This window comes from Glycine soja, chromosome 15 (assembly GCF_004193775.1).
Source record: "Glycine soja cultivar W05 chromosome 15, ASM419377v2, whole genome shotgun sequence".
Classification (NCBI taxonomy): Eukaryota; Viridiplantae; Streptophyta; class Magnoliopsida; order Fabales; family Fabaceae; genus Glycine; species Glycine soja.
Window position 1 is genome coordinate 814,498 of NC_041016.1, and position 20,508 is coordinate 835,005.

Consider the following 20,508-nt stretch of genomic DNA (forward strand, 5'->3'; position numbering starts at 1 on the left):
TTAAGAAACATAACACACGTAAGCGCATTGTTTATCAAATTTCAATGTGATAAACTAATAGCATTTTTGTATATCTTTTGTTTTTTCAGCTAGAAAGGGCCTTAGTAGACTCCAACTTGAATATATCTCACTGACCAACTTCTTTTATTGGTATATAATTATATGGCTTTCCTGTTTCTCCATCTCCAAGTTGTGCAGATATTTGCAGCTTTGATTCTCACAGTAATTTATTGCAAAGTGAAAGGTGGACCTGGCATATATCCCAGGCTCAACAAGATAAAATTTGAGGTATACAGAGGTAGAGCCACTATGCATAGGTCAAAGAGTACATTCATTGTGCACCACTATGTCTGCTCCCCTATAAAATGCAGCTTTCATTCAAGCTTACTTGGAAAATCTTAAAATGCTACCTGTCCTTCCTTCTATCCACTACCTGCTTTATAGTTTAGCACCATCCTTTCCTTTCTCATGTTCTTTGCTTGCATTGATGGAAACTCTGAACTAACATGAAATTTTCAAATTGGAATGTAATCAAGCTCCAGAAGAACTCATGACTCATGAACCAATTTCTTTTGCCTAATGTCCAATTCTCATGATATGTGAATGTGATTCCTTTCTTCGTATTGTTAGTGTAACAAACCTTCCAAACACTGCTTTCTTCTCAAGTTAGAATTATTAGGTGAGTTATCCTTTGTAACATGGGCAAGTCCCCACTTGAAAATTATCATTATTTAGACACTGACTATATTTGTCCTAATAGTATCGAATGACAGTGTTTAACACCTTTTTTTTTGTTTCTTTTAACTACTGTGGTTTTAAAATTGTCTGCTTAAGTAAGATAAAGCCTTTCGAATAATGATGTAGCTCTTGGAAATCGGCAAAAACTATTTTGCTTTTGCACCTCTTGATTAGAAAATCTAAATAGAATAATTAAAGGGATTCACTTCCTTCCTTATGAAAAAAATAAATACATTACGATCTTTTTTGAAATTATATATTTTGTTAAAAACTAAACATCATATTAAAGAGTTAAGTCTCGAAACAATTAATCTCTTGTAATGTGTTGAACTAAAATTCAAATTCGTACTTTAAGAGATGCACATATTTAATATTTGATCTTGTCTTAAAAAACAGTTAGAGGCCAATTAATAAAATTAAATTAACTTTTATCACTTAATTTGTAATTTTAAGAATGTATGTGTTGTGATACTTTTTTTTCCTTTAATATGAAATTAAAACCTCAGAATTAAAATTAAAATGCATAATAAATAAATAAATTAAGCAAGTATAGAAGTGAAAATATTTGGGAGTTGAGGAAAGAATATCTTAGGAGATATATACATTGCATAAAAAAACGTTAAATACTAGGGTTTGGTTGCATATAAGACAATGGTAGTAGCACAACAAAAGCAACATCAATATTAAACTGGTTGACTTAAACTTCAAATAAGCTGTGACGTGGCAAATGCTAATTGGTGGACGTGTTAATGGTTGAACATCTAATATCCCTCGAAGGTCAAAAACATAGTGGATTTTTCCCTCGTCTAAGGAGAATTTAAGATCAACTTTCTATTTCGTCAACTGCATACCAGCCCCACACTCAAATGCACAAAGAGAAATAGCTCCAAAACCCTTTTTAAAAAATAATAATAATACAAGAAGAGTACAAGTAGGAGCGTTTGTTTATGATGGACAAGATATGGTGTTGGCACTAGCTTGTTATTGGAGATTAAAGTACTGTATGGTGGGTGTGATCTTGAAGATTAGGCGGCTCAAATAGGTAAAGGGAACATATTTGAGTACCCAATTGAAAAAGTGTGTAAACTTCAAAATCCGAAATATATTGTGATAGTGCAACTCGCTTATGACCATTTTCAAATATTTTCCAGATCTCCTTTGCAACAAGCTGGCTTGCACACGGAGAAAAATATTCCTTAATTTGCTTTAAAAAAAGCATTTGTTTAAGTTTAACACAAACCACAAAATATATAAACTTATAACCCATTTAGACACGTTAAGAATATATTCCAGATCTCCAAGTTTCCCATCACAATTGGTTTACATCAAGGGTCAACCCTTAGCCCCTACCTTTTTACCTTAATTCTGGATGTCCTCACGGAACAAATCCAAGAGATAGCGCCGAGATGCATGCTTTTTGCAGATGACATAGTCCTCCTTGGAGAGTCGAGGGAGGAGTTGAATGAGAGGTTGGAAACTTAGAGACGAGCTCTAGAAACACATGGCTTTCGCCTAAGCAGAAGCAAATCGGAGTATATGGAATGTAAGTTCAACAAAAGAAGGAGGGTTTCTAACTCAGAGGTGAAAATAGGAGACCATATTATCCCTCAAGTCACACGGTTTAAATATCTTGGGTCTGTAATACAGGATGATGGGGAAATTGAAGGGGATGTGAATCATCGCATTCAAGCAGGATGGATGAAATGGAGAAAAGCATCGGGGGTGTTATGTGATGCAAAGGTACCGATCAAGCTAAAGGGAAAGTTTTATCGGACTGCGGTAAGACCGGCGATTTTGTACGGAACAGAATGTTGGGCGGTCAAGAGCCAACATGAGAATAAAGTCGGTGTAGCGGAGATGAGGATGTTGCGGTGGATGTGTGGTAAGACTCGACAGGATAAAATTAGAAACGAAGCTATTAGAGAGAGGGTTGGAGTAGCGCCTATTGTAGAGAAGATGGTGGAAAATAGACTTAGGTGGTTTGGGCATGTAGAGAGAAGACCGGTAGACTCTGTAGTGAGGAGAGTAGACCAGATGGAGAGAAGACAAACAATTCGAGGCAGAGGAAGACCCAAAAAGACTATAAGAGAAGTTATAAAAAAGATCTCGAAATTAATGGTTTGGATAGAAGTATGGTACTTGATAGAACATTATGACGGAAGTTGATCCATGTAGCCGACCCCACCTAGTGGGATAAGGCATTGTTGTTGTTGTTGTTGTTGTATATGTCTGTGGCGATACAATCACTATTGCCTTTTCAAGACAGTAAAAGTGAATTTAAGTTAGATTCAATCCCAAATTCTCGCATTCAACTAAAAACAAAAAATTCTGGCCTCTAATGCCTCCTCAAATTGAAAACTTCCATCTCCCTTTATTAGGGAATTTAAAAGTTTTTAACTTAAACATTACGTTTGTGTTACTAATTAATTAGCTTTACCATCATCATCTAGACCAAGTAGAGGCTGTGATCCATAACAGGCTTGTTTCTAGCTTTCAGTTTTTTGTTAGAACAAGTAAGGATTTTAAATATATTGAAAACCATATTTAACTTGGTGGCATGGGAAAAGATGCCAAATTTTCGATCCTACGCTCTTTTTGAAATAGAAATCCGTTTATTTATTTCGCATTGCTGACTTTATTTATAATATACAAATATACAATTACATTTTAAAAAAATAACTTACCTTTATATAATATATATGATTGATTTAATGACTCCAACGTCCTAAAAAATATAAAAAAGTATGGAAAGCACAACCAGCAGCACGCCTTTGCAGCCTTTAAAAATTGAGATTACTTTAGCATATCTTGGTGTGCAATCTCAAACATGTAACAAAAAATTGTTTAAAACTTATAGAAAGCACAACCAGCAGCACGCCTTAATTTGCTGCCTTTAAAATTGAGATTACTTTTAAATATCTTCGTGTGCAATCATATATTGAATCTTTTGATTCGGTGTGACAGATATTCGAATGCAGGTGCACCTGCTACATTACAATCTCATACTTATCAGTTATTACGTACCCAAACTTTTTATTATTAGGCTGATTCTAATTAATTTTAACATTACCTTATATTAGACGTGAGATGACAAAATGATAAATGTTTACGTGTGAATAAGATTTGTGTGTTGATTTATTTATTTTTTGAATGAGATTTGTGTTTTGATTTTTAGGATCCGAGAGAAACTTTTGAACTATTTTGTATTAAATCTTAAATAGGATGGAGTAAGAAAATTTATTTAATTACTTTCTTTGCGAATAAAATATTTTTTTAATAAAACTGTAATTGTGTTATTATTACTTCGGCTACAAAAAGTAGATTTTGATTTGCTTTGCAAATTTCACAATTTCGTTTGATGTTATGGCGGACCAATATAATTATAAGATAAAAATTGTTTAAAAAGTTAAAAAGAAGTTTGAGCTCATCATTAAAAGTCAAATACAAATTATTAGCCATTTGGATACATTGCACTTCATGTTTGGTCCTCGGATGCTCATTAAATGTGTTATGCTTTTGGATTATCTTACGTGAATATTTACTAATTTAATTACGTAAAATTTTTTGGTAGTTAAACTTTTATCTCTAATATTTTAATAAAATTTCTCATTTAATTTATCTTTTAATACTATAATGTTTATTTTAATTTTAAACTATTTACAGAATTTATTTTTTGTTTCAATAAAGTATTTTATCTTCAACAAAAAAAATTAAAAATTAATTAAGAATTTAAAAATATGATTACCTAATAATATTTTTTCTAGAAAATAATATATATATATATATATATATATATATATATATATATAAACATATTTTATTATATTACTTTACATGAGTTAATTTTACTAAATATTTAAATTTCATAAGCTAAGTTTGTAGTTTGTATCTTTAAATTAACAATTTTCAACTAAAAATAGCTTTTAACTTGTATTTAACTTTTAGCTATTTTTGCTAAACATGAATTGTGCCAATTATTTAGATTTAGGGGTGGGCGTGGAAGGATTTTTTTCTAAATTCTTTATTCTTCGATCTTCAATCAAATCATGAAGAATTTGAATCATTTGAAGGATTCACCATCTAAATAAAAGATAAAAAAAAAAAAAAAAGGTTCCTTTTGGGCATGAACTTTTTATACGTTGTATGCATACTTTTTTAAAACATTTCGGATTGTTGAGACCATGTATGATGTATTAACCTGATGATTTCAACCACGGTAACAATGGTAATTTGAAGGTTACTGACTTACTGTGTGTCTATTTACTACACCGAATTCATATTTGGCAATTGAAGTTTATTTATGCTTCAAAGAGAATTGGGAGCAAAAGAAACCAAATCAATATTTCAGAAAAGTTTTTTTTTTCATAGGAGGATATCAGAAAAGCTGTTTAAATTTTATCATAAAAGGTGGATTCTCGATGTTTAGTGACTAAAATTTTTATGTTCGGAAATAACTGTCTGCATAATAATATTTGCTCTCTAACACTGTTTGTTTTCGATAATTTTGAAAGGGATGAACCGGGAAGGAGTGAAAGACGATAAAAATAAGAAGCGGTTTGGTTAGTAGGAAATGAAAGGGACAAACAATAACTTCTATGAGTATTGGTACAAAAAATGAGTGGCAGCATTTTTTTTCTTCTTTTTTTCCTATATATATATATATATATAATTGTTGGGCTGTGAATAAAATTTTATAAATGTAGAGATTTTATGTCATGTTTAAAAATGACCAATTCAATTTGTCATGGAAACATTGCTTTCAATTGCTGGTTTGAAGAGGAATATATTTTGATTGAATGGAAAATGAATTTCTGTAAATTGATATTATGATTAAGTATTGACATTAGAATCAATTGTATATATATTGTTTAGTAAAATTTGGAAACCATTCGATTACATGAATAAATGAGAATTTGATTACCAATTCAAAAGAAAGTTTACTAGAAGTTTAATATTCATTTAGATTGAAAAATCGAAAAGAAGTTTGTTGGAGGTGTAATGTTCATTTTGATGAACAATCGAAAAATGAAAGTTGATAAAAACAAAGAAGCTTACATGAAGTGTATTGCTCATTTTGATGAACAATTGAAATATTCGTTGATAAAAAGATTTATTTGATAAAATATTTAAAAAGTTTTCAAGTGTTTAGTAATTTCAATTTGTGAAGAGAGTTTTTGAAAATAAATCATTTGAAGACATAAATGAAAATTTATTGGAGGCATGTGACTTTTGATTGTGCATTCAAAGATAGTTATCAACGGTTTTCCTTTGTCGGAAGAAACAATTTTCAATAGTTTTTTTGACAAAAGAAACGAAGAAGACAGTTATCACTAGTTTTTTTTATTGTCAGAACGAAGACAATTGTCAACATCTTAAAATAGTCTATTTGAATAAGTTGTGCGGGTGCATAAATCTTGTAATTTATTCATTGATTCAAAAAACGATAAATAGGCATGTTGGTAGTCATTTTTTCCTAGGAAAAAACATTTGCACAAGTTTTGTTTATAACATCATGACTCATAGAAAAAGGCTATCAACTCTAGGAACAACGTGTATGTTGAAACTCATAGTTTAACGCCGTTTATCTTTTTTGACATTCATTTCTTTTATCAATTTACTTTATTGCATTATCTTCTTTTATATTTCTTCTCCAAACTCTAAACTATTTTCAATCTCCATTTTTTTTTCAAACTTTTACTCTTTTGTTTTTCTTCATTTCATACTGCATTTCGATTACAAAAACAATTATACTTTTACGTTTGCATCATATTTTTTATTGTAAACCTAATTGAAGAATTTATATTTTGATTTCATCAACAATATATTTTTATTTTTGAAGATATTTGTTTCACATAGTTTTCTGGTTTCATCAACTATATATCTTTATTGCTAAAGATATTTGTTTCACGTAGTCTTTTAACCGTGAACATAATTGAAATTTTTTCTGTTTCGATTGCATAAATGATTATATCTAATTGTGAAGATATTTTAACTTTGCAAAACATTTTGAATGGGTTGTTACTTGTTCAAATTATTTTTTAAATTAATCTCATTGTTTTCTTAGTTGAAAAGTAGAACACCTCTTGTTTACCAAAAAAGAACTTATAACTACCATCCTCTTTCACTAAATAAAATAAGTTGTTTGTAGTTGATTAAAATCAACACTAAAAGGTCATTATATTTATTTTCAATTAGTCAAATAAATTTTCACCATAAAAAGTAGTACATTTTTTTAACATAAATACACATTAATTTTATGTTATTGTAGTAAAAACTTAGATATCTCTTTTTTATTTTTTTTAATTACTTAATAAATTGAAAAAATTTAGTAACATATTTTTAGAAAATAATAAATAATTTATTTTAAAAAAAAACACAATAGAATAAAAGATTATTTTTTTAAATAGCATAAACAATTCATAAAATTTATTTATTTATTTATTTTCACTCTCTTTTTTACTCATCCAATCAAATGTAGAGAAATTTCTCCACTTCTTTCTTATTTTTATTCATTTAAACAACACATCTTTTCACTCCGTTTAAACATCCATCTTTTCTTAATTCTCACTAGGCATCGAAATCCTCTGACTCTCTGTTTGTGTTAGGAATGAATTAAATGAATTCCACCATGGCCATAGAAACATGCCCATCAACGTCTTTGAAATTGAATATCATCATAAACTGACTGTAGCTCCTGAAACATGATGAAAATTCACTTTCAAAAGGTTGCAAGATGAGATTGATATTCGGACTAAATATAAAGAAAAAGATATGTCGTAGTTCAACATTATGTGAAAAATATATTCTAGGTAAAGTAAAACATGTTCAAGAAGAAAATGGTCCATAAGGAATAATAATCTGTAAAGCTTTGTGTCCAAAAATTTCCCTCATTTCTATGTTTCATTAATTAGTTTGTCTTTATAATTTCAATTTGAAAAGAAAATGACAACTCTTTCCTTTTCATTATTGGTAAGATGGGGATGCGAGTGAGGCTTTGAATCTATTCTGATTCTAATTTCTTGATTTAGATTTTATTACTTCATTATGCGTACGTGCCATTTCAATGACTCAAAAAGGGATAAAAGCAAAGCATTTAGGTTTGGGCGACACCTTCCTAAGAATATTTCATTGTCATTTCAGTATTTTGTCAGTGCGAGCCTTTTCTTTCCTTTCGATTCTTCTGTTCCCTTTGGCAAAAGTTGAAGTTTGTGGTTTTTACTCGAAATCTCTATTCTTTTTTCTATTAAAAGATATGATTTTTTTCAACGTGTTATATGCATTTTCTCATTTATACTTCCGTACGAAATAAATTCCTGTCTAGTCTCCATCCACCAATTTTTGTTTTTTTTTTTTCATTTTTAAAAGAAGAAAGGGTTATACAGTGAGAGTTATTTAACCACAATTTATTATTATGTATAAAAAATTTATTAATTTTTAAAATAATTATTTTAAAGTAATTTAAATAATGATTTATAATTAAACAATAATATAAATATATAAACATCAAACTCTTTTTAAAAATGACCTTCTTTTTAATTCTTGGACCAGAAAAATTGTGCCATTGTTCAGAATCTAGTTTGTTTGTTGTCTCCCTCCGCCTTCAATTGGAAATTCACTCTAATGTAATTTGCTTGCCAGTTGCCACCTCGTCACGTAAAGACCCAAGACAACGTTTGTGGATCAGACTGTCTAGTTTAATATTTGGGACAAAATTTTGAATTTTGGGCCCATGCACTTGCTCAGTATCGATGCCAAAGGCTCAGTATCCTTTTTTCCTCTTCCCGCTCACATTACTTTTTTTTATTATTATCATTTAATTATCTATTTAGTTTTTATAATTTTTAAATTTATCCCTTTTAATTCTTATAATTTATAAATGAATGTTTTAGTCTCTAAAATTTAATAAGTAAATTTTTTAATCTTTAGAGTTTATATTTTAATCCTCAAAAGATCTCTATCGTAAAATTTTTTTAACTCCATCAGTTAAAAAAATTTTAACGGTAAGAATTTTTTGAGAATTAAAATATAAAATTTAGAGATTAAAAAAATTTAGTTATTAACTATAGAAAAAAAAAGATAAGTTTAGAAATTATAAGAAATGAATGAGTTAAACCTTTTATTATTTTACATTCTTAAAATACTATTTCTTTCTTCCCCGACCTTTACCATCCTCCCTCTAGTAACGAAAAAATAAAAAGAAGCTAATTTATGAACCAATGGAGGCAAATTATACATGACTTTAAGTTCAAAACTTGTTTATTTAATAAACTCAATTTTTAATGCAAGTTTAACTCATTTAATTCATAAAACAAATTCAACATCAATTGTCCAATTTTATCTCAAACTATATTTGCCTCCACCATCTGCACTCATCAATTTCTAATCTATTTTCTTCTCTCCGGAAGCCATTTTCTTTTCTTTTCCTACCCTCCACTCCCCCCTACCACGATCCATGACCCCTTCTCTCTCTCTCTCTCTCTCTCTCTCTCTCTCTCTCTCTCTCTCTGTATCATTCAGATTGAATATGATGATTTCCATAACTTTAAAAACTATTTTAATTCTCTGTTTCATTTTTCTTCAGAAAGGGTTTTCGTGATTAACACAAAAAAAAAAAACGACAGTTAACAGCGCATTATTCCTATGAAAAGATAACTAAAAAGTTAAATTTTCAATTAAAAAAACATGCAAGGACAAAGGGTTATGTTATGTATAATTGAACAAAAAAAAATTGAGCTGTTTCCATCTGCAATGTAAATATTTCAATTCGATCGAGTTTGTAATCCTTAATCCCTTTCGTGGTTTAGGTGCTTCACATAGTTGTACGATCTACATATTCAAGAATCGTTAAAAAAATAGTGTTGCTATCAATTATTTATTTGGCAAAGCCAAAAACAAAAATCCTAAAAGGATTTGATAACTGAATCGAATGTGACCAAAGTGTGTCTAAAAAATAATCACAGAAATCTTCTATATCTATAGTCGCAAAACCGCAAGGTATAGACCAATCAAATCCGAACAAAACAATGCCTCATAATTTTGAAAGGTGGAAATGTCTCTCTTCTCTTTGCAAATTTTATTTCTGAAGGAAAATTACGGGATGCAATCAATGGTGATCATGATCTCCATGTCCATAAGGATCACCACCAGGTCCGACCACTTCGAGCTGTAAAGAAAAACCAAATAATTAGTTCCAATGAGCAGTAAAACACCCGTTAAAAGCAGTCATTTAATTTTATCAACTAAAATTCTAAAGTTGGCGACAAGAGTTCAATTTAGGTCTATTCCCACTGTGCTCATTCTTCGAATTTTCAAGTTGTAGTTCATATACGCAAAAGCTGTAAAGATGCACTGCACTAACTTCAAAACCATATCAACAAGGAGTGGCTATATATTCACCCTGTAGAGGAATTATGGTTCGGTAGAACACCTTTTATGCATGCTCTTATGATGTGGGCATGCACTATATGGTTTCTCTAAATCAAACATAACCAGCTCAGATATTACATGCCTATCCAAAAAAAAAAAGAAGCTCAGATATTACATTAAAGCGTTGGAGTGGTGACACTCGCAAAAAAAAAAAGATAACAAATCAATTTCTGTAAAAATTTCCATCCAACATAAACAAAAATTTAATTTTAACTCAAATTAAGTCCACGCTACTTTATTGCTTCTGGAGCCAAACGGTTTATTTTACTGATTTATCACTTATTTTTATGGGGTTGAAAACCAGATTGACACCTATACCCAATGGCTTCAAATGTTAATCAAAGTCAAACGTTTTAAAAAATCTAACGAACTTTGATGTGTCAGTTCCACATTAATTTAGGATGTCATTTTTTACTAAAAAATAGCAATCACATATTATACACATAAGACAGCAACATGCTATAACTGCAAAAACCAAACAACTAATTGTTGGATATACTTCAGGGTGTTCACAGAATTCATAATATTGGAAAGGAACCCAAAGCCTGTCATGGCACAGATCTTATAGGAGCAACATCAACCTGTGCACTCCATAACAAGCACTGGCCCTTGATAGTTGATACTTGATACTTGATACCCAATAAATAAAGTGCAAGTGCAAGCAAACAAGACAATAATTTTCAATCTAAATAATCACATATGTTGACATTTAACTCCAAATCTATCATGGTAAGAGGCAAGATACCAATAGAATTCTAAATGTGATTCTCAACTTACCTTAAAATACTGTGAGCACACTGGACATTCTTTAGGCTTGCCTTTCTCCAGCCAAAACCAGACAACATCATGCTCATCTTCTGCAGAAAAAGGGGGTTTTAACCACACAATATAATCAACTTCTGGTGTTTTTCATCAGATTAAGAAAAGGCTTGCACACAGATTCGTAAAGACAAGGAACACTTACCGCCTTCATCTCCTGGGCATCCAACTATCCTTCTGTCAAAGTAAGATTTAACAACGGCAGGTGCTTCCTATCAACCAAAACAAAAAACAAGGCAAACGTATATCAAGCATACTTCAAAATGGTTATATATTACAGCATTGTGACTAAAGAAAATTATTTTAAAAAAGGGAAAAAAGGAAGAATGAAATAAAGAAAGGAAGGCCTAGGGCATCAGATCCCTTGATATGAGAGAATGAAGAGGATTTCCCCACTTCAAATCCAAGTTGCATAGCAACAATTCTACTCATAGTTTAAGTGTGTGTTTTGTTTAAGGATAGAAGTTTGTCCAATACACTAACAATTTACCTCTATCACTCGTGGAAAGCCATAATACTTATACAAACACCCTCATGCTTTATAAGTTTATTTTATGGAATCTTTATGTTGATTGTTAATTGCTTCTAAAGAATAGATATGCTAGCAAGACACCAATATATATATATATATTCCCCTTCACAAATCCAGTCTGAGCAATAGCTCCAGAGGATTGCTTCTACATTAAACTCACTAGGCATTGGAGCATTAATTATAGTAATTAGTAATGGTCCCAACCCGACAGACATTTTTGTCACTTTATCCTTCTGCATATTTTTACAATTTAAATATGTAATAAAAAAAAAGTACGTGAATGACTTTAGGTGTAGAGATTATGCCAATTTTATACATTGTGTTGGTGCCTGTTTCCTAAAGTGTTACATTCAAATTATACTTTGTTTTAAACAATAATGTTAAGACTTAAAATATAATTGTGGTCTAAAACAACGAAAGACTTGTACGCTCTTAAGTCTTGAGTAATTAGAATGTGCACAGCCATGACATGAGTAATTTTTAACAACTCGATGCAAACATTACACTGGCATATATGTATTATATAAAAAGTGATAACTCTAACCTTTGTGCCAAAAGGGCCGACGGGATGGTTTATTTCAAGAATATCCCTTCCCTGAACAAAAAGAAAAAAATTATCAACAGACTAACATTGAAAAAATCAGGATATATATGCACAATTAATCTAGGTTTGTTTATATGATACAAAAATGGATAGGATTGATATTATTATTATAATTATTTAATTGAAAAGGCAGAAAAAAAAGAAACCTCAAGATCAGCCTGAATCTCCTCACGCTCGTGGCCGGTAGCAATTGGCACGACATCTTCAACCCTCCTTTTGACGGAAGAAGCACCTGATTGGGATAACAACAACGAAATTTGAATTGAATTTAAGAATCGTGCAATTCAATAACAACCAATCAGGGGAAATGGAGAGAAGGAAAACCTGAATGAGCGGTCACGTGGCGGGTGAGGAGAGGGGCGGCGAGTCGGGGACGAGAAGGAGAGAGTGCTGTGTGTAGGGATTTGAGGTTTGAAGAAGAGAAGAGTCTCCGCCACATGGTTTCGATTTCGATCTGAGGAGTTTCCTTAGAATTTAGATTCTCCTTTTCTTCTACTCACCGAGTATCTGTATATATATGTATGTATGTATGCTCCTTGCCTTTGAAACCTCCAGGGGCCAAGGCCAAACCCAATACCCTTGCCACGTGTGCCATCCCATTGCACGTGCCCCTCAATCAAATCACTAATAAGATCTCCAACTCGGGTGTTTAAAATTAAGCAATTTTACTCAACAAATTTTTTCATCACTTTAAAATGTATTACTTAAGTGAATTATTTATCTAAATATTAAAAAGAAAATATTTTTTTCAATCCAAAATTTAATGTTATTCAAGTTAAGAATTTATTCTATCAACTTTAATTTCAACTAATTTTTTTGTGTAAAAAATTTAAATGATGTTCTAATAATCATTAATCAAATCATATTAGTTATTGTGGCCGTCACCAACTGTTTTTAATTTCTTTTATCAAACTAATTCACTTATTTAAGTTTGGACAAATTCATACTTTCCTCCTCTAGGTTTTTTTTGAAGAGTCCTCTAGGTTAAGCTTAGGTCTTTCCTTTAACTTGTTTTTGATTTCATGGTTACGAGCAAAGTTTTATGAATTGTAGATCAATCACACGATAGGATGGTTGCTTCTTAAAAAGGAGTATTGTCTTCATTTTTCTTTTAAAAAATTCGCAAGTATCTTTTTAGAGTTTTTAGTCTATAAAAAAAAACATTACATTCTCATAATTTTGTAGGTCCATGATGTAAATATTATATTCATCCAACGGTTAATCTTCGTTTTGAGTATTCTGTTGTTAACTTTTAATCTTAACCTAGGTGCTAATATCATAATAATTGAAGGAACTCCCAATCATCACTGCCATTTGATTTGATGGAAAAATAGATACATAAATATGAAACTTGGAAAAGTCGCTCAACAATACTCAAATACTGTAGTATACATGCTCAACTACACGAATCAAGCACATGTGTTTTGATTGTATTAGGTGTGGAATCTCATCATCAAGCAAGTGTAGGATAACGAACACCAAGCAATTTTACATCATCTATGACGGGTCCACAAAGCGAACCAGAGTTATCACTCTTCATGGTGTAAAATGTGCTTAGGAACCTAAGGCGAGTACGTGTTGAGACGGCCTTGAACCGAAGCTTGCCTCTGACAAACCCTCCTTTACCCTTAGATTGATATGGAACTTGGACGGTGTTCGTGCCAGCAAATGCTTCTACCATCATGGAACTTTCACATGCATTGTTGGCATCACCCACGGCGAAAGTGAGGTCATAAGTCTTGCCAATTGTAGTAATCACTACCTGTGCAAGGGCACTTTCTTTCCCTGCAACAAGTTCAATAGCTCTTTTTCCCTCAGGCACAGCAAAGTGATCAGAATCAATGTATTTCACCGCCTTAAGAGACTCAACAATCCATCCTGGCAAAGGACCGTGAGAATCCTCTATATGCGGTGGGATCAAAGCCCCCCAAGACGAGTTGGGAAATATATATGGACCTTCTTCGAAATTGCCATTTTTCAACAAATTGGCTGCACCACATTAAAAACCCAGTTTTAAAATTTTGTTGTGTAATGCAAATGTACACACAATTGGTTAAAGAGAGAAAAAGTTATGCTTTCTGTGAAAAAAAATTTACTTAATCATTTAATCAAACATATTATTTATCATAAATTCATTAAGTAATTATCTTAATATAATTCAAATAATAATTTATAATTCGATAATAATATAAAACTGTTTTATACTCTTACTCTAGACATTAAACCCATGCCGATTAGGACTATGCATGCTAAAAAGTTAGGAGTATTGACCTCTTGTTCTTTTGGGTGGGTACAAAACCTTGAGGGCAACGGAATCAATGAGGGGACCACAAGCTGGATCCTCTTCTTTGCCAGGGTTATGGATGACAATTTGAGCTTCTGGGAAATCTGCTCGGAAGCCACAAGTGAAAGACTCCCAGCCATTGCTACCATACATAGTCTGAATGGGGATGATGCCCCAGTCCCTCTTCTCAGTGGTTGGAACCACTGACACGTTGAGCTTCTCCTCTTGTGCACAGGTTCGAGCGGCACTGAAGGTGATGGAGTAGAAGGACCCCTTAATCAGCTTCAGCTTCTGCTTAATGGAAGCTTCATTGCCAAGTCTAACTGCATAGTCACCCTCAGGCACAACTAGTAACATGTCACCCTGTTTTTGTCCTGATTTTATGTATTCAACGAACCCCGAAATCGTCCAATTCGGAATGGCATCGTGGCCAGTCACTACGGACCCTTTCAATTGTGATGGCTTTGGGCCCTGCTCGAAGTTCCCATTTGGCAACAACCCTGAAATTCACAAACACTTGCTATGTCACTAGAAAAATAAATCAAGTGGTTTCCTTTTTTAAGAGAAACCTTTTCGTCATGTTCCATGTGACAAGAAACATGCTAATGCAGGCTCTGAGCACATGAAAATATGTGTAAGCCATGTGAAGAGATTTACTGGCTCTCTTGTAGATCCCCACCCGTTGTCGGTATATATTTTTTAATGGATATCAATGATATTTTTTTTTTCAATTATCTTTACAATTACTTCAATTCTAAGATTATGCGTAGAAAGAAACATAAAAATAGTAACGCAATTGTGAATCTTGTGCTAGAATTTTTCCTTATACAAAATTTTAATGCCAAAAAAAAAGATTTGTTATGTAAGTGAGAAACATTTTCTTTTTCATAATAAGATTTTACACGTGTATACCACTATTTTAAGACATAAGTTAATGATACAAAGAAAAAAAAACTCATTGTGGAAATTTTCTATCATATTAAAAATAAAAGTTATTTAATATATATTTTTCAAGTAATTAAAATATTTAATTGATAGGAGATATTAGAAATTCCTATATTAATTCATAGGACCCATAGAATTGTTGGTTTGGCAAGTGATAAGTGTGACATAAACTAAATATTTATACATTTTCTTTTCTAATTTCTAAATATTCAAGCGACAGTATAAAATATGAGAATTCATCAACGAAAGGGCAACAATTTATTACTGAGCGAGGACCAAATTAGATCTTTCAAAAGGGATTGAAAACGGAAAAGCATATCTAGGATTATTGGAAAGTATGATGGAACTAAGACTTGATTAACTAGCTAGGGCAATTGTTTTAGTTCCATTCCAGCACAATGACCATAAGGCCTCTGTCCCCCATAATTGAAAAGAGCATACATTTGAAGGTTACGAGTGCGTTTGATTTTACGGTGAAAATCTCGAAAATTAGTTTTACCTACAGGAAAATTTAATTTTATAAAAATATAGATGTTTAAATTAATTATTGTTGGCTAAAATTGATTATACTTCAAAATTATGATTTAATAAGAAATGATAAAAAAAATGAGTTTTATGTGAAGTTGAAAATTTTACACTAGGTTTATACCAGCATTACTTTCAAAATAAAAGTATCCAAATATACACCATTCACTCAAAAAAACAATTTTAATCATAATTTTAGAAAATCAATTTTCAAACGTTTATATATCCACACACTATGAATTCTGCATGTTTTTATTTTTTTATAGGCATGTTAATATTAATATTATTGTAATATAATAACAGAGTGCCTTAAGATCTGTCCAAAGAGATGTTGCGGATTCAGTCTAAGCAAGGCAAAAATTTCTAACATTTCAAAAACCTAAGCAAGTTTTTTTTTAGGCAAAACATTTGTAGTACTATATGTGAGGAAAATAATAATAATAATAATAATAACATAGGAATTATGCATAAAAACTTGCATTGAGTGTTGGATCTTATCAAAATACACTAGTAGTTGACATGATCAAGGATAGTTGGTTCTAGCTTCTAATTAATGCTGATGTAAGTAAGAAAGGATAAAGAAAAGTGATTCAAAGGAAAACACGTTTGCATATATAATAAGTGGAAATAATTAGAACCAACCATCTGTGAAGGAGAAAACAGCGTGAGAAGTTGAGATTGAGAGGAATAGCACTAGTTGCAGTTTGAGACTCTGCATTTTGAATCAATTGATGAATTACCAGAAAACAGAGAGAAAGAGGCTGGTTGGGGTTGAGATCCAAGAGCGAGCCAGCACTCGGTTTTATTTGAATCATTACATGAAAAGGCCACTGATTTTGGCATAAAACTACATTCATGCCACTGGAACTATCATATTGCAGAACCGAAATTTTTAAGATTTCATTTTTCCGATAACAGATAGCTTTTGTCTTCAAGACATGTCCATATTCCCACACGTGTCAAGAGTCTAAAATTAGCTCATTTGTATTTTTATCGAAAAGCTCATTTAATGTTTCTTCATTATTAACGAGATTGACACCAAATTTTGTCTTTCTGTTTCTCTAGACGGCTATTTTTAACAGACTTATATATCTACTTTGCATGATGAAGAAAAAATAAAAAACTAGTCTAACGCATAGAAGAAGATAATGTTCTTCGAAAAACAAAGAAGATATGTACTACTATGTTTTATAAATAATAATAAAAAAAAAACAGTCACAATAACCACAGTAACAAAAGCAACAATAATAAATATAACAATTACAACAAAGACAACAACTATAACAGTTGCCATCACAACAATATTAACAATCACAATCACACAATGATAATAATTATAATAACTATAATAATGATAAAAGTTATATATGTTTTTTAGACTAATTTTTAATATTTATTTTTTAAATAACCTTTTTTTTATCAAAATGTGTCTAGCTAAAATATAACTGAATTTGTTTTTAAGTAAATTGAAAAAAAAATATAACTTTTAAAAATAAAAGTAATTCTAATTTTTTACTTCTAGTTATATACAATTATTTTAAATTTTCTTTAAAATGGACATAACTATCATTATACCCACTAAAATCACTACAATTTAATTTTTGTCATTGTTATTACACTTATCATTGCTATTAATCAATGAACCGACATTATTTTTATCTTTATCACATTTCATTATTATATTTTTACCATAATTTATTATTTGTCGTCTTTATTATAATTATTATTACTATCACCCTAATAATTATCATCATATTAATTACTATTATCATGATATTTATTAATTATTGTTATTATATAATATTGTATTATATTCATAATTATCATTCTTGTTACCATTAACACTACTATTTTGTGAGTGTAAGTCTATTATCCCGTCAATGTTACCTTACTTCTCATCTTTAATTAGTTTAAGTTAAGAAGTAAGTGATATCTGTGTTTTAAATTTCAAATGCTATATTAAACTTTAAAGCTAATAAAAAAATCAAAATTAAAAATTTCATGAGTTCATATATAATTTGAACTTTGCCGAAGCAATAATTAACTGAGCCAGGAACATTTCCACAGTCGAAACAAAGGAATATTATCGAGCTGAGTATAAATATTGACAAGTGTACGTCATTACCACGGCATGGTTTTACGCTTGCAAGGAATTGTTAAAACAAATTAAAAAGTACAATACTAGTAATATCTATTCATTTAGTTTTACACAGAAGGTGAGACATAGCCATTAAAACTCACATGTTCGTTCCTTTAATCCAGAATATATTGTCGGTGACGAGAAATGATTAGCTACTCTAAAAGTATCATACTAATATTCTTTGTTAATAAACTTTTCACGAATATTATAGGAAAAAAGAATAAAAAAGATAACACGAATTGATTTTTTCTCATGACTTAAAATTTACTTATATGCTTAATTACTCAAGTATTTTGGTAGAAATTACTTTTTTAACAAAATGAATTATGATGAATAACTAAAGAAATTCTTTTACTTAACTTATCATAAAGCTGAAATATGTAAAATGATTTTAACTTATAAGAAGAATTCAATTCGTTTAGTTTTTATTTATTTATTTTCATCTCAAACACGAATTGATTTTTTCTCATGACTTAAAATTTACTTATATGCTTAATTACTCAAGTATTTTGGTAGAAATTATTTTTTTAACAAAATGAATTATGATGAATAACTAAAGAAATTCTTTTATTTAACTTATCATAAAGCTGAAATATGTAAAATGATTTTAACTTATAAGAAGAATTCAATTCGTTTAGTTTTTATTTATTTATTTTCATCTCCTATTAATACTTTTTAAAAAAATATTGAAACAAGACTTAAATAAATATAATTCAATTTTATTTAAATTTATGGTTAAACAATAAATTGAACTCTTATATCCAATGCTATTTTTATTTTTAATTGTATATGAAAAGTTTATACTTTAGTCTCTTTATAAAATATTGTTTATGAATTAGCTTTTATTATTTATTAAAATTATAATGGTGTTGTATTTTTTTAATACCAAAGTGTCTTCATGTCAAATGTAAAGGTAAAAATGTAGAGTTCTTTTTGGGTAGACTTTAAAGTGATGAAGTTTGGCTTTCTTTTCCTGGGAACTTTAGCTAAAATGAAAATAGTATTAAGTACGAGGATAAATCTAATGTTGTTATCACTTTGACAAACGATAAGAATTCATTTGTAAATGTTTCTTTACGTAGAGATTGAAGGGAATTAATAAAATGTATAAACAGTGTAAGGATTCACTATAAATTTTATCATTGAAAAAGTATTTTTAATTATGCGTATTTAAAGTTGGTTGTCGAAAAACCATCATTGTTTGAGGGGCGGTGACAATTGATTGTCGAAAAACCATCATTGTTTGAGGGGCGGTGACAATTTTATAGATACTGTCAATATTTTAAAGATGATTTTTGCTAAACCGTCTTTGAATAGTGTAAAATGAAGACGTTTTTGAGAAACCATTTTTGAATTTGGATAATTTTAAATCTGAACGTGTAATTCTTTCTCTCACTCGTTGTCTTTTTGTTCTCCTCTTCCTAATACCCTTTTTCCACCTTCTCCTCGACTCCAAGGGCCACTGCCTCCTAGAAATGCCCATTGACACAGGGAAAACCATCGCACTCCTTTCATTGGTCCCATTTGCCAATGCAGTGTATTCCCCACTGAAGCTCCTCTATTGCACCCACACCGTCCACAAGATGGAAAAGACACTCGTTGAGCTTTGTCTTCTCCATGATTACGAGCTCTGCCACTTCGTCAAGCACCACACCCACATTTATCCACGAGAAGATCTCGGACTTGGTGAGCTTCTCGACGCCATCATGACCGACATTCTCCTCATCGGGGGCGAAGGCCAGGTAGAAGGAGCGGTGACAACTGCGAAATTTGAGTTAATTTGATAGATAAGAATGATTACAATTTCTTCACTTTATTGTTATTTTTAATGAAACAATGAAGAAATTAATATCTTTGTAATTTTTTATCAGCAGAAGTTAAAAGAATAAGATTTCAAGTGTTTTGGAGGAAAATTGATGCAAAAACTGGAAGAAAAAACCTTGAAGAAAAGTTGAAGATTGAGACAACTCGTTTAGCGCATAAGATAGGCTCAGTGCATCTCCTCGCTTAGCGGCCAGCTGACCCTTAACGCGAAGAAGACCCGTGAAAAAGCCCAAACGCGTGCTTAGCATGAAAGACTACACTAAGCGCGAGGTCGCATGAAAATTAAGATACCTTATGCCTATAAAAGGAATAGGAAGCAAAGGAGAAAGACACAACTATACATCGAGACTCAGAGTTTTCTAGTGAATACATCATAAACCTGAGTATCTCAAATATGGGAAATATTCTATGTCCATTATCCCCTCCTCTTTCTTTTTTCTTTTATTCACATCAGCTTCTAAAGTATAAAGTCTTTCATGACAATGAAATGCTAAACCCCATTATTAGAAGTCTGGGAGACTAAATTCTTGTAATATAACTCTTTGTTATTATCCATTTAATGTAATTCTGTTTCTATTACTTTTTGTTATTACCTATAGTGTTTAGGGGATAAAATGTACTAAAAAATAATTATTTTCTAAAGAATTAAGAAAGGATATTTAAATAAAATC

General features: G+C 30.8%; 2 protein-coding genes across 2 annotated transcripts; both read right to left on the reverse strand.

Annotated features, from left to right (window-relative positions):
* Window positions 1-9,482: 9,482 nt before the first annotated feature.
* On the reverse strand, window positions 9,483-12,627 carry LOC114386877 (cytochrome c oxidase subunit 5b-2, mitochondrial-like). Its single transcript, XM_028346941.1, has 6 exons — window positions 12,444-12,627; window positions 12,266-12,351; window positions 12,060-12,110; window positions 11,129-11,195; window positions 10,942-11,021; window positions 9,483-9,901 (listed from the first exon to the last, which is right to left on the reverse strand). The coding sequence occupies exons 1-6, from the start codon at window positions 12,556-12,558 to the stop codon at window positions 9,842-9,844; spliced, it is 459 nt and encodes a 152-aa protein (XP_028202742.1). The 5' UTR covers window positions 12,559-12,627; the 3' UTR covers window positions 9,483-9,841.
* Window positions 12,628-13,404: 777 nt separating this feature from the next.
* LOC114386689 lies at window positions 13,405-16,660 on the reverse strand. Its single transcript, XM_028346726.1, has 3 exons — window positions 16,516-16,660; window positions 14,391-14,903; window positions 13,405-14,108 (listed from the first exon to the last, which is right to left on the reverse strand). Exons 1-3 carry the CDS (start codon window positions 16,589-16,591, stop codon window positions 13,573-13,575), a joined length of 1,125 nt encoding a protein of 374 aa, XP_028202527.1. The 5' UTR covers window positions 16,592-16,660; the 3' UTR covers window positions 13,405-13,572.
* Window positions 16,661-20,508: the final 3,848 nt, after the last annotated feature.